We start from the raw sequence: 14,496 nt of genomic DNA on the forward strand, positions 1-14,496 counted from the left end.
AAGTTAGAATTGTAAAATGATACAACTAGCTGGAAAACAATGTTTCTAAAATGTTAAGACAATTATCAATATCAATAACGAGTAAACATTGAAAACAAAAGAAAAACTAAAAATCAGTGTCTAAAAGCTCGGAATAAAATTATTTTTACCAGTCTGCCTCAAACACCACTAGGAGATTCCTTTCCCACAATGATAAAAATTGAGAGTACAATATCCAGTGTAAAGCTTTTAATCCCCTCTCGATGAGCCCAAGTTGGGCTTAGTCAGTCATATTCTCTGCAGGGGAGAATCAGCCTCTCTTTGCAAAAATAAAAATCCCATGCAGTGATGTGTTGATATTATGACAACGTCAGAAGACTTAGTCAGTAATGTCATCCACTCATTCATATGAGGTTCTCTTCTCTTCTCAGTGCTGTTGTGAGGAAACAGAAGAGCGCTTCTGTTTTCCAAATGGTTGAGGGATCACCCAAGCTGCAGTGCTGGATCCAACCTGTAAGCAGGGTGGGGGACCTCTAAGTAAACCCCAAGTGTAACTTTTCCAATACAAACTCCATAATTTGAGAGTCTAGCGAGGTGTTGAAACTGTTGAGTGAGATGTCAAGCGAGGTGACAAAAATGACGAAATTAATTGAAGAATTAAAAAAAACAGCGGCACCCAAAATGAACGCTGCAACTCATGTGCCATCTTCTTTTGTAACCAACTCTAACCAGCTCTCTCTCATGCAATGAACCGAACGCAGGCTGATCTCCCCCTCCTCCACCCCTGTCACTGACCGGAGACTGCTGCATTAAGTTCAGCTCCAATTTGGCAGCTAGAGCCTGAGGCAGTAAATTGGTGTCCAAAATATGGGTGTTTGAATACTGCCTTATATTTCTTAGTTAGATGCGTCTCTGGCAAAAATACGACCTCTGGAGAGTGCTTTGTAATTTCTGTTGTAACCCTTTTCCTTTTAACAACTGTGCTGCTTGACCATGTTCACACACACACACAGAGGTCCCAGAAACGCACCACTAAACCTCTGCTGCTGCTTGGGACTCTCCTCCACACGGCAGTGATTCCCCTCCCCACCACACCTGCACATTCCGCGGTCCACATGATGAGACACCCACAGACTTGCATTATGCAAATAAAAAATATTTTTAAAATAAGGACATGGCATTTTAAAAATCAGTTCCATCAATGACAGTGGAAAGGAATAGGAAAATATCAGTCTCTAAAATAAGGAGCCTATACTTTTGTTCACAAATGATGGGCACCAAAGGGAGCCAACAAAGGCTTAGAGGAACACTCTTGCATGACTGAGTTTTTTCGTCTTTTCTCTGTTAACTGCCCTTTCTCCTGCAATATTTAACCAATCTCCCTGAAATTTTCCGGTGATGTAAAACAAGCATGTCTTTCTGGCACCTGCAAATCTCAGGAAGGATGGTGAAATCTTTTTGATTTTATAAAGCTTAGAACAACCCACCTGCCTGATTTCCATTCCACATTACGGAACCCTGTTTTGTCCCTGACACCTTATCTAACGGGAGCCACAACCAGGCCTGCTATAACGAAGAGGTGCATTGTTATTTTTCCAGTGTTCAATAAAAGGTCCCTGATTCTGAAGGAATCTGTTACACTGTTGTCTCCTCTCTCACCCTACCTTTCCATTTTTCCACATCAGCATATTCATACATTTTACATTCCAGATCTGCAAATATGGGTCTCGCTGACATTCTTCATGACTGACCATAATGTGTTCTTGCTGCTAGTATCACTCCCTCTAAAAGTGAGCTCAGGGGGCAAGTGCCAACACCAACCAAGCCACAATGGGGCTCCTGAGAAACAAGGGAGAAGGATGAGCATTCTGGAAGGAAACAGGTTTGGAGAAGTACTGAAACATGAACACAATTTATTTTATTCATTTTCATTTAGCATTACATTTATATCCCGCCATGTTTCCTCTTTGAAGGAACTCAAGTTTCAAATGCCTCAACAGTGGCCAATAAAATGAAATGAAACCTATCCTCCCCAAGACCAATCCAGTGAGCAGAACGGAGAATGGCATGGAGGAGAGAAGAATGTTCTCCTTGTAGGGGAAGTGAGATCACTACAATTTAGTGTATCTTTGAAGTGAGCCTAACTCTGAACCATACTGCAACTCTCTGTTGTACCTATAATTCATGATATGTAACACTAATTCCTGATAGTGTGATGGCGTGATTTTTTTTAAAAAAAAAAATATGGTTGAAAGATATCTAGGAGCAATATAATGCCATACAGACAACTTTTAAGTCCACTTCCAGTTGAGTGGGAAAGAGCAAAAGCCCAGTGTGGAAAGGACCCTGTAGTTTGAGGAATAACTCAGCACATTTAACAATGTTTTTGGCCTTCTTACACATGTACTTGACAGGAAACTAGAGTAGCAGGGCATGTTTCGAAGTGATAGACACCCTAAATCCTTCTCCTGATTAGATGATCTTTACAGTTGAGACTGGGCCTCAGCACTATGATGTAGCATTTGGGGAGGAAGATGCAAGCCAGGAGACCAGCCCCAGAGGCCAAGATGGAGAAGACCTCCACAGCCACCATGGACTTCCCCTTGGTGCTCAGGTAGGTGGGCACAAAGGAGACCCAAACACTGCAAAGCACCAGCATGCTGAAGGTGATAAACTTGGCTTCGTTGAAGGTGTCAGGCAGTTTTCTGGCTAGGAAAGCCGCCATGAAGCTGACGACAGCCAGGAAACCCATGTAACCCAGGACAGTGTAAAACATAGTGACTGAGCCTTCATTACATTCGACGATGATTTCTCCAGCCAGGGAATGGAAGTCCAAGACTGGGAATGGGGGAGAGGTCACCAGCCAGAAAGCACAGATAATAGCTTGGATAAGGGGACAGGCCAGGAGAATGGAGTTTGGTAGTTGTCTTCCCAAGAGTTTTCTGGCCATGTTTCCTGGCTTGGTGGCCTTGAAGGCCAGAACCACTGTGACAGTTTTTGCAAGCACAGAAGAAATGGCAATGGAGAAAATGATGCCAAAAGCAGTTTGACGTAGAAGACACGTGACCTTCATGGGGCGACCGATGAACAGAAAGCAGCTGAAGAAACAGAGCAGGAGAGAAAGAAGGAGGACATAGGTGAGGTCTCGGTTGTTGGCTTTGACGATGGGTGTGTCATGGTGTAGAATGAAGGTGGCCAACACTACAGATGTAGTCAGAGAGAGGAAAAGAGCCAGAGAAGCTAAAATGAACCCCAGTGCCTCCTGATAGGAAAGGAAGTGGGTCTTCTTGGGGAAACAATGGTTTTGGTTGCTGTTTGGATGTTGATCTTCTGGGCATGGGACACAGTGATCTGCATCTGGAATGAGCAAAAGTATCTCAACTTGGCTTACATGTTCTTTTTGTACAGACAGTGCAGGCCACAAAGAAGGGGACAGAAATGTCAGTTCCCTAGCTTACTGTCCATATAAGCGTGCAGCCTCCAGTTTCATATTTTCTCTTTACGTTTCAACAACATATTGCATAAGAGCAGAGTCAGGAAGGGTACAAAACACTCGTTTTCACCTGTGTAGGATAGCCCATGCTAGCAGACCCATGTTCCATATTCTGCAAGAAGAAAAACCTGAAGTGTGTAACTAGAAATTGAAAACTGTTAAGGGTAAGAACATCACCATAGCCTGTCACATGCAGCGCCTTCCGAATGGGCAAATAAATAAATAAATAAATAAATAAGGCATTTGCTTCAGATGACGCACTTTCTTCAGAGGAGATGTGTTGGTGCAGAGGCTTGGAAATAGCTGACAGGAATCAATATAGATTAAACAGCAGTTTCCTTGACATTGGAGTATCATGCTGCCATTGCTACAACAACTAATCACCGTTCAGCTTCATGTTTAATGCCCAAACAACCGAGATTGGAAACATGGTGTTTAAAACACTATGCATGGAGAGGTGAGCCAAGGCAAGTATTTAAGGATATTATTATTCTTTATTATTTTAACAAAAGGTTTCTTCAGAAATTTGTGAATAGTTTGCAAAACAGTAAACCACCGAGTTATGAATCCCCAATGGTTTTCATGGAGAAACTGTTCATAGGTTAAATGGCTGTGTCTTCTCCTTGCACATGATCTTCCCATGCTAACCCCGGTATGCTCTGCAATTGAACAAGGCTCTGAATGCTTGAGCTACCTGTCCGGTTAGAAATCGTCCCTTCTGGGCAACAATCACATCTGTAGCAGCAAACCGGCTTCCCCTCTGGAACTTTTCTCTGGTGCCCTGGAGAGCACTGTTCCACACACCTCGCAGAGGGAGGCACCTAAAAGGGGAGACAGAATTAATTGAGGTTTTTCATGCAAGGGATGTTGCACCGAAATAGGATAGAGTTACTCAACAGAGTTTCCCAATACACAATGGATAGGAACACGAGTTTAGAAAGTCTGAATCTTTTCTGGATTTCTGCAGGTTACTTAGAATCATCGTAATGGAAGCTGATGGAGATATACATGCTCATACAGATGCAAAAACATGAAGCTGCCTCCTACTATATCAGACCCTATCTCTGCCTCTCTAGGGATACTGGAGAAATCCTCCACAGACCCCAGTGAGGGGTCCTCTACACCACTTGTGTCCCTGCTATTTGACATGATAGGCTATGTTAATCTTACGTAGCCTATTGTGTGAAAAAACAGGGACACAAACGGTGTATTTGCATCCCAGCTCCAAAGTCCCTGCTGTGGTTTTGGAGCTGGCCTGCGGCTCCCCAGAAACAATGCAGAGTGGGTCAGCTGACAAGAATTCCGGTGGGGGAGGAACGGATCGCTTCCCCCCATGGCGCTAGGGATGGGGGAGAATTTCTCCCCGAAACTTCAGGGGGCTGAGTGCCAACGTATTCGGCCCCCCGAAGTAGTTTCAGGGAGAAATTCTCCGGCCCCCCCGCCCCCCGCACCCCCCCCCCGGGATGGGACTTACCTTTCCCGAACGTCTGTCCCGGCGGCGGGTCCCGGCGGCGGATCAGCAGGTCTTCAACAGGGGCAGAGGCGGCTGCCGGTCTTTCGACCGGCTGCCGCCGCCGCCATTCCAATAAAAGTAAAAAAAAAAAAACGCCCCCGTGATAGGCTATGTGACGATTAACGTAGCCTATCATGGCTAGATTTGCAAAGTCAGCTTTAAAAAAAAACTTTTTTAAAAAAAGTGACTTAAAAAAAAAAAACACGTACGGCTAATGGCAGCCCCCGTAGGGAGCCGCCATTCGCGTTCCTTATTTGGTCGCTGGCTGTAGTCTACGTAAAGATTTACGTAGACTACAGCGACCAAATAAGGAACACGAATGGTGGCTCCCTATGGGGGCCGCCATTTGCGTACGCGCTTTTTTCTTTTTTTTTTAAGTCACCCGTGATAGGCTACGTGACGATTAACGTAGCCTATCACGGCTGACTTTGCAGATCTAGCCGTGATAGGCTACGTTAATCATCACGTAGCCTATCACGGGGGCATTTTTTGTTTTTTGTTTTAACTTTTTATTTCGCAGCTGGGTGAGGCGAGGCGCCTCCTCCCCGGCCTGAATTTCAGCCGGGCGAGGCGGGAAGCCTCCCCCCCGGCCTGAATTTCGGGGGGAGCAGCGAAGCGCCTCCTCCCCACCGCGAAGCAAGCTGCGAGACCACATAAGTGGCTTTCGTGCACCCCTACACGCCCCCCCCCCACGGACAGCAAGGTAAGGGATTTTTACATCCCTATATCTCGCCCACTATTGTCTGCACTGAGTGGAAGTCGCTCTCCAAGCTTTAAGACCGGGGCCTTTTTCCAGCCATACCTGGAGATGCCAAGGACTCAAACTGGGAATTTGCATACAAAGATGGTTCTTTCTCACTGGACAAGGGCCCCTCCCTGGGCTCAATAGGCCTTTGGTCTCATCTAGGAAGACACCTTCCTTTCTCAAGATATAGAACTGCAGCATTCTGTATTGCCCCCATGAGTTTCACTTCAAACCCACCTCTGTAGCCCACACGATTGCATCAGCATGAATGGTGAAGTCCTGGTCAGGTGGAGCTTCCGGATCCACCTGTCCAACTTTGGTGTGAGCTAAAGATTCATTTGGGAAGAAAATCACATTCACAATGTCGTATCTCTCCCCCTTTTTAAAGAAAGAGACTTCATCTCCAGCACTGTTGTTAAACCGGACATTCCTCAAAGAGGCAAGAATCTGAAATGGAAGAGAGAATTATAAACAGGGTAATGGTGAGTGAGTTCTGGTGTCTTCTGACATTCTGTGACTGCCATCAAGTTAGAGACTTCTTCTTTTCTTTACTCTATTGTTTTGATGAACACTGAAGGTGCATTCAGATGGCTTCATTGGGCAATTTCTCAAATATGCTTGCCCAGTGGTTTGCCCATTTTTCTTTGGGTCTACTTGCTACAAGCCATGTTCCTATCTTTGTGTGTGTACCAGAAGCAGTAGGGTGGTGCCATCAAGTTGAACAACACCTGAGGTGTCCTCATGCTGCCTGGCAAGAATGAACATGGGGCGGGGGGGGCGGAGAAGCTGCCTGTTTTTTGGTCCTGGAGATGAGGGGTGGGGATAAGAATAGTATGTATTTGGGATGACAGCTTGCTTGATTCATCCTCCTCAGTAGCCACAGTTTTAAATACATGATTATCACAGAAGCATCATTGGTCTCCACTGCTTTTTATTCACTTCCTAGTGCTCTTTAAGGGAAACGATGGGCATGGAAGAATATCTTTGTGGAATGTCTCTATTGGGACCTTTAGATTGGACAAAAAACCCTTCTCCTAGGCTCAACCTTGGCTTCCAGGATCAGACCACCGAGAAACCACCAAGGAACCTATTATAAGATTGTCAACTCTCAACGAGGACGTTACCTGCCATGGCTGAAGATTCAGCAGCCTCTTGCCTCCCCCTCTCAATGCATGTTTGGATACAGAGGAGGACACAGCATGTAACGTGTGTGCAACGGAATAGACAGCATTGTAGATACTGTAGCTGTAACTGGACATGGTCACTGCAAGGATATGGCTCTGCAGGTCCTGTACCTTCTCCTCCCCAGTGCAGTTCCTCCATCCCCAAGGAGAGTTTTCTCCTGATTTCAGAAAGTCACAGTTAAATGTGACTCCCCACCATTGTTGGAGAAAGACATCTCCTTGTGGTCGGTGTGGATTTAAGGCCCAGAGAAAATGTGTGAATTCTGGCACATCCCTGCTTTGGACTCTGAAGTGCAAAGCACCATGGAAGTCTTTGGCCTTGTATAAATTTTTTCTTTCTGCAGAAGTTTCCCGATGGGCTGTCATGATCCAAACCTTCCTAAATGGGATCTTGGTCTTTTCTTCATGAATAGTCAAGAACACTCTTAATATGAGTACAACGTTGGTGTCCCCAAAGACAATAATCACTTGGGGTTCAAACCAAGCACTAGGAATAGATCCAAGATATGCTTGTTGTAAAAGGAGAGGGCTTGTTGGTTCGAACATGTCAGTGAAGGCCACACAGATGTCCTTCTGCTTGAGCATTGGTGTCAGTGTCTGGATGAAATTTTCACCTCTCTCCTCAGTTAAGGCAACCAGACCAATCCAGTTCCAATGGAAATGCAGGAGCAGCCGGACAAGGCCCACATATTGAGCAAGTTCGTTAGTATCAATCCGGTAGAAGGAAGGAAACTCTGTTTTTTCTCCCTGAACAGGGTCAGCCAAACCATAACCGAGCTGAAAGAAGGATTTTCTTGTGAGTATAGTGCAGTGAATTTTGTACTCCTTTCAAGACTGACACATTTTTAATGGCATAATCTTCCATGGACTGCTACAGCCAGCTTCAGATCCATGAAGTGCTATCCAGAAGGAAGACATCCATTTGAAACATGGACATCTAATATGAAATGAAGCTCTCTTTAAGCCCCCCCCCCCCACGGTGGATATCAACCCAAAAGTCAGGGCTGCCCTGGAGGTAACCTTGGCACAGTTTCTTGCCATTGTCCTGAAGAGGCCCATGTCACTATACTGAAGCAATAGGACTCTTTGTCAGTGTGGTGGGGATTTAGGGTCCCCCCCCCCAATAGGATAGTTTGGTCAAACAGTTCCATTGTGTGTCAAAATCCATTAGGACACACGAAATGGAAAACATGACATAATGATAGTGGGTCTTAATCAGAAACCCCATAAGTTCCTCTACTCGGAACACTTTCCGTTTCCATCCCAAGATGTGTGGCTGAAACAGAAGCTCTTTTATATGGAAATGTGTCCCAATACATACAACACTGACAAATGTTATATTATGGTGGGTTCAGGTTCCCACAATCACTGGAGGAATTAATTAAATTCATCAACCGACTGCAGCAAAATCAAGAAGGAGTCTTGTGTCACCTTCTTCAAGAACACATGTACAGAAGAAGCGCCATGCTGCATCACACCAAAGGTCCATCAAGCCCACCATTCCTTTCCCACAGTGGCCAACTAGCTGTCAACTGGAAGCCTCCAGGAGGATAGAAGTGCAACAGCATCGTCCCGTCCATGTTTCCCAGCAACAGGTCTACTTAGGCATACTGCCTCTGGTTCTGGACGTAGCACATAGCCATCAGGACTATGAGCCATTGAGAGCCTTTTCCTCCAGGAATTCATCTAACCCCCTTTTAAAGCCATCCACGTTGGTGGCCATCACTACATGTTGTGGTAGCGAATTCCATAGTTTCACTATGCACTCTGCGAAAAGGTCTTCCTTTTCTCTGTCCTGAGTCTCCAACCAATCAGCTTCATGGGATGACCCCAGGTTCTAATATTTTGAGAGAGGCAGAAAAATAGCTCCCTATCCACATTCTCCACACCATGCATAATTTTGTACACCCCTATCATGTCTCCCCTTACCCTCCTTTTTTCCAAGCTAAACAATCCCAGCTGTTGTATCCTTCCCTCATGGGCGACAGGGGGAGATGCTCCAGCCCCTTGATCAACTTAATTGCCCTTTTCTGCACTTTTCCCAGCTCTACAATATCCTTTATTGGCAGTTTTATTCTCAGTTCCTTGTCCAAATATGCCAAACATGGAGTTTGCCTTTTTTACAGCGGCCACACACTGGGCTGACACTTTCATCAAGCTGCCCACCACAAGCCCAAAACCATTTCCATGTTCAGTCACCACTAGCTCACATCCCATCAGGTTATACTTGAAGTTGGGGTTTTTTGTCCCAGTGTGCATCACTTTGCATTTGCCTACATTGAACCTCATTTGCCATTTCAATGCCCATTCTCCCAGTTTGGAGAGATCCTTTTCGAGCTCCTCACAATCCCTCTATGTTTTATCCACCCCAAATAATTTGCTGCCATCAGCAGGGATGGACACTGCACTGCACACTACTAATTCCAGACCATTTATGAACATGTCGAAGAGCTTTGATCCCAGTACAGAACCTTGTGGGACCCCACTATTTACATCCCTCCATTGGCAGTTACGCATCCATAAGAAGAGCCGTCCTCTTCTTCCATGACCACTACATTTGCTCAGGAGACTTTGATGGGGGACTTTGTCAAAAGATTTTTGGAAGGACATGCAGACGATGTCTAATGGGTCACTCTTGTCTACACGTCAATTGAAACTCTCAAAGAACCCGAGAGCCAGTGTGGTGAAGTGGAAAGAGTGTTGGACTGGGAGCTGGGAGATCCGGGTTCTAGTCCCCACTCAGTCAAGGAAGCTCACGGGGTGACTTTGGGCCAGTCACACACTCTCAGCCCAACCTACCTCACAGGGTTGTTGTTGTGAGGATAAAATGGAGAGGAGGAGGATAATGTAAGCCACCTTGGGTGCCTTGCAAGAGGAAAAAAGGCAGGATATAAATGCAATAATAAAATAAATAAAAGGTTACTGAGACAGGACTTACATTTGCAGAAGCCGTGCTGATTCTTTTCCAGCAGGGCTTGTCCTACTAAAGGCTTGCTAATTTTATCTTGAATAATGCTTTCAACCAATTTACCCAGAATAAACCTTAAGCTAACTGGCCTGAGATTTCCTGGATTGCCCCTGGATCCCGTTTTAAAAATTGCTGTTACATTGGCCATCGTCCAGTCCTCTGGTACAAAGGCTGATCTTAAGGACATGTTGCATACTTTGGCTAGAAAATGAGCAATTTCATATTTCAATTCTTTGAGAACTCTAGCATGGATACCATCTGGGCCCGCTGAATTTATTTTCTTTCAATATATCAATAAGGTTGAGAACTTCATCTCTGGTCACCACTATTTCTCTCAGTTCCTCAGACTCCATTCTTGAAAACATCTATTCAGGCACAGGTATCTGTCCTATATCTTCTGCAGTGAAGACAGATGAAAAGAATTCATACAGCTTCTCTGCAATCTCCTTGTCCTCCTTTAGCAGGAGGTTTGTTTGTGAATCTTTAAGTTGTTGCAAGACTCCATTTTGTTCTCCCAATCCAAAGCATTTTCTTATGTAACAGACCCAGTGCTGTTTGGGACTAGTCAAACAATAGGCATCTGACACTCCTGGCTACAACCAAGGTTATCACTGGGCAGATTAGCCGAGGTCAGAAGGCCTCCTGCTCTTACCATCCACAATCAAGGTAACACACCCACTGCATGGTGGGAAATGGCTTCAGAGATTGGCCTCTCCATCTTAGAGTTCCTGAGGTCTGCAGATCCCCCGCATCTCTCCCCAAATGAATCCCTCACCTGTGGGATCTTGAAGGTGCCCATTAAAGAAGCAATCTCCCTTGAGGATTTGGAATCGAGACCCCCAATAACGGAGAGCAGCTCATCTTGCTTGTCACATTTATAATTAGGAGACATTTGCCCCCGTGTGGACAGCAGAGACAGGCTGTTCAAGTGAATCCATCTTGCGATGTTGCTGTGGTCATAGATGCGAAAGCCAAGGGTGTGGTTGGGGAGGAGAATTCTGTCCTTGTGGATCTCCTTCATGGCGAATGCCAAGGCCAGGACTTGCTGGTAGTGCTTGAATATCCTGCAGTGATGGGAGTTATGACGGGAGGCGAGTGAAGATATAATACAGTATAAGGTGGGAGGGAGACATTTGTTGCTGCTATGATTACCCAACTGTGAGTCTGAAATGTTTGCTCATCTACTTCAGCTCACCCAGAACTCAACCTTCCCCACCCCTGTCTTACATGAAGTCTGCGGGGGGTGGAAGGGTGGGCATTTCTAGGTCATTATGAAACTCTTAACATGAACCACAACCATTGTTTCGCTCTGCCTTCCCTCATTGCACCAAGCAGCCTCTAGGGGCAGGTCACCTGTTCTCCCAGTTCACAAGGAAGGGGAGATATGATGGCCAACCTTCCCTAGGTCACCCCCACCCTCAGCTCGATTCAGAGGAGGAGACTGCAAAGCCAGCTTCTGGCTCAAGACCCTGAAAATTATTTATTCTAGACTCAGTTACAAGGAGGACACAATCCAGTGACTTCAGTATTGGTGGAACAAAGTATGAAGTGCCCTCCCAAACTATTGGTTGAATGCACAAATCCCAGCTTCCAAGTGCCCCTTCTCTGCCTTACACACACACACACACACACACACACACCTTTCCACATATTTCGCCGTGCAGCAGTAGATGCAACAGCAGAGCTTGGCTCCCCCAGTCTCTGGAAATTATATTCCCCAGGGTTTCTGTGTCACTACCATCACACCATCCATCTTGCCAGAAAGGGAGAGAGGAATCGTGCTCCAGCTTAGAATGGGACCATACATAGCTCAGTGCGACACAGCACAAGCTTTGCATCCTTTGCATGTGGAAGGTCCCAGGTTCAATGCCCGGGTTCTCCAGAAAAGGCAGGAAAGCTTCCTGCCTGAAACCCTGGAGAGCTGCTGCTGCCAGTCAGTGCTTACAATACCAGGCTGGATGGACCAAGGGTCTGACTAGGTACACTGCAGCTTCCTATGTTGCCATGCAGGCGGAGAAGAACCCCCAGGTCTCTGCTTCTCATTTCAGGTTGAAGCCAAATTAGGATCAGCCTGGAAGGAGCCCTCTAACCTGCAAGCTAAGCAGGCAAACATCTGTCCCAGATCCCTCTTGTGGACACTTACAAAGCAGAAGCGCGGAGTTCTGGTGGTGCTAAACCACGAAAGTCCTGAGTCTCTTCATAAGTATTCATGCCAACTGGTAAATTCCCTCCGACAATGAGGTCTCCTGGGCTGTGATAGGCTTGCAGTTCCTTAGGCCTGGTCAAGAGGCAGGTGGTCCTCAGCATCCTCTGGGTGGCCTGAGGCACCATCCAGAGCAGCAGCAGTGAAATCATCAGCGGCACAGAGATACCTTCCCTCCTAGGTCAGCGACCAGGCAGAACTGGAAGAAGAGCTGAATATACAGGCCCCAGCAGGGGAATTGGAGCGTAGCCAGAAATGATCAGCCCTGAAGTCATCAGACACCGCCCCGCCCCACATGGAAGGACATCTTTATATGAAGCATGTTTTCTCCTGGATGTCTTTGTTCTTGGTTGGGTGGGCGGAAATCCATGGGGGTTCATCAGAAATTACTGTCATTTCCACAATTCCAGACTGGCAAAATAGCCACAGCCCCACAGCACTGAGCTCCCTTTGCACAGTGGAGGGAGGAGGGAAAAGTTTCAATTGCTTCTCTGTGGGGCAGACAGGCTCTGAGATTGGACTTGAGTTGTCAAGGTCCGGCCTTGGGCCTGTGTGGAGCTGAGGACCTAAATCCAAGATGGAGTCCGAGCTTGTGCCAAAGTTCATTTGCCCAGATAGGTGACTGGGGAAAGGGAGGAGCTGGGTGTGGCAGAGTCATACTAAGTGATGCTTGGAGCCACCATAGTATGTGAGCTGTGTGTCTAAGCTTAAATGCATGTTTGTTGCTCTTGCAGGCCGGATGGAAGTTTCTCTGTTAGCTGAACAGTCCATCTGCTAGTTTCTTTTGACAGTTTATATATGACCATTCAGATAACATATCGCTGTCTCGGGACAGATCTTTTCCCTCCCTGTTAAAAGATTGTCAAGTTCATTACTAAAGTTTTCTTTTGTCTACTTCAGCTGCCTGTTCAAGTTACTGGCCCACAAGAAACAGCATGCAGCCAATTTGGAGCTCCACTTTCCATTTAAATCCTTTCAGCTGTGGGGAAAATAGCCAGTAAAGAACCATCAAGAGAGTTTGTCAAGCAAAGCATACAGATATAGAGTACATTAGTGACAGACTCTGAGATGGGCCCCCTCTGGGCCAGGGGGAAGGAGAGACCAGAGGAGAGAGCCAGTCTCCTGTCTGAGGAGAAACCATTCTGAGAGAGACTCTGAGGGGGATTACGGAAGGCCACTGAAGCGCCCTAATTCACCTGCAGATGAGGCCTCAGCACTGAGAGGCCGAAGGCCTAGCGCTGCTCTTCCGCCTCTCCTTAATGGATCTCCCTCAGAAGGAGCAGTGGGAAAATGCTGGGGGGTTGCAAGATAAAGACAACCATGTCTGGACCCCCTGTAAAAATTCAGGGACTGAGACAGGATGACAGCACAAGGAAAGCCTCATCTGGGAGCCCACTTCTCTGTTTTGCTTGGATCTTTTAAAAAGGGGACCGGCCCCCCTCACGTTCTTCTGCCCCAAGGAGGAGGATTTTCCAGCTTAAAATGGAGAGACGGGGGAGCTCTTGGTGGCGCAATTAGCGCAGAATGACCTGTCACAGGCGAAGGCACAGAGCTGTCGGCTCTCTTCACACCCGGCAGTTCATCCCACTACAAACCAGTCCTTTGGATCCCAGATCCTTTCCGGAAGTTGGACTGGCCCTGTATACGGGCATCTCTCCTAGCGCGTCCCTCTGCTCTGTCCCTTCTCATGGCTGCACGGAAAAATCAGGACAGAAGGCTGATCGGTGGATCCTTTGGATTCCGCAGCAGGAGGGAAGTCGGGAGCCCTTCCCGTGGCCTTGACGGTGGAGGGAGCCCCCCTTCCGGATGCATCTGCTCGGGTCCTCATGGTGCTGCCACAGGAGGCTTCCCATCTTCTGATTCCCCCCCCCACTTCCCCTTTATTCTGGCTTCCCAGTGACCCTGCAAGGTGGGCTAGGAGAAGAGATAGTGACTGGCTGGCTTCCCCATCGTACAGATGTTAGGGATGTCAGAGAATTCCACGAAGGATCTCGGTGAGGCCGAATGCCAGTGCATTTGGCCCCCCAAAATCTGTTGCGGAACGAAGCCCATGCCCCCCAACCCACGAAGGGTGCGTGGGACGAAGTCCCCGCCGCCCCCACCCCACAAAAGGCATGCAAAACGGAGCACTTACCTGCTCCCATCCGCGCTGCTTTGCGAATGGCGGCCATCCTGCGGCCGCCATTCACTTCCTCCTCTTCAAGTCATGATAGGCTATGTAAATACTTACGTAGCCTATCACGGCGGGGGGGGGAACCCCAGCGTACGCAAATGGCAGCAGCTACCACCATTTGCATACGCTGGGGTTTTTTCCCCCTGCCATGATCGGCTACGTAAATATTTACGTAGCCTATCACAGCTCAATACGGGGATGGAAATGGCAGCAGCTACAACAGCCACCATTTGCATCC

The 14,496-nt window shown here is 47.0% G+C and overlaps 2 protein-coding genes across 2 annotated transcripts; both read right to left on the minus strand.

Annotated features, from left to right (window-relative positions):
• Nucleotides 1-2,434: 2,434 nt before the first annotated feature.
• Nucleotides 2,435-3,444, minus strand: LOC146340992 (vomeronasal type-2 receptor 26-like). Its single transcript, XM_084807304.1, has 2 exons — nt 3,438-3,444; nt 2,435-3,336 (listed from the first exon to the last, which is right to left on the minus strand). Exons 1-2 carry the CDS (start codon nt 3,442-3,444, stop codon nt 2,435-2,437), a joined length of 909 nt encoding a protein of 302 aa, XP_084663430.1.
• A 504-nt stretch (nt 3,445-3,948) lies between these two features.
• Nucleotides 3,949-14,283, minus strand: LOC146340993 (vomeronasal type-2 receptor 116-like). The gene is made up of 4 exons (XM_084808250.1): nt 14,220-14,283; nt 6,855-7,691; nt 5,968-6,177; nt 3,949-4,293 (listed from the first exon to the last, which is right to left on the minus strand). Exons 1-4 carry the CDS (start codon nt 14,268-14,270, stop codon nt 4,075-4,077), a joined length of 1,317 nt encoding a protein of 438 aa, XP_084664376.1. The 5' UTR covers nt 14,271-14,283; the 3' UTR covers nt 3,949-4,074.
• Nucleotides 14,284-14,496: the final 213 nt, after the last annotated feature.

This window comes from Heloderma suspectum, chromosome 6 (genome assembly GCF_057233095.1).
Source record: "Heloderma suspectum isolate Gila_16-S chromosome 6, 16-S_ref, whole genome shotgun sequence".
Classification (NCBI taxonomy): domain Eukaryota; kingdom Metazoa; phylum Chordata; class Lepidosauria; order Squamata; family Helodermatidae; genus Heloderma; species Heloderma suspectum.

Coding starts and splice junctions, on each gene's coding strand:
- LOC146340993 (XM_084808250.1), bottom strand. CDS start 14,270: ATGGCGGCCGCAGGATGGCCGCCATTCGCAAAGCAGCGCGGATGGGAG. Junction 7,692..14,219: donor AGCAGCGCGGATGGGAGCAG/GTAAGTGCTCCG, acceptor TCCTTCTTTCAG/CTCGGTTATGGTTTGGCTGA. Junction 4,294..5,967: donor CAATCGTGTGGGCTACAGAG/GTGGGTTTGAAG, acceptor CTCCCCTTTTAG/GTGCCTCCCTCTGCGAGGTG.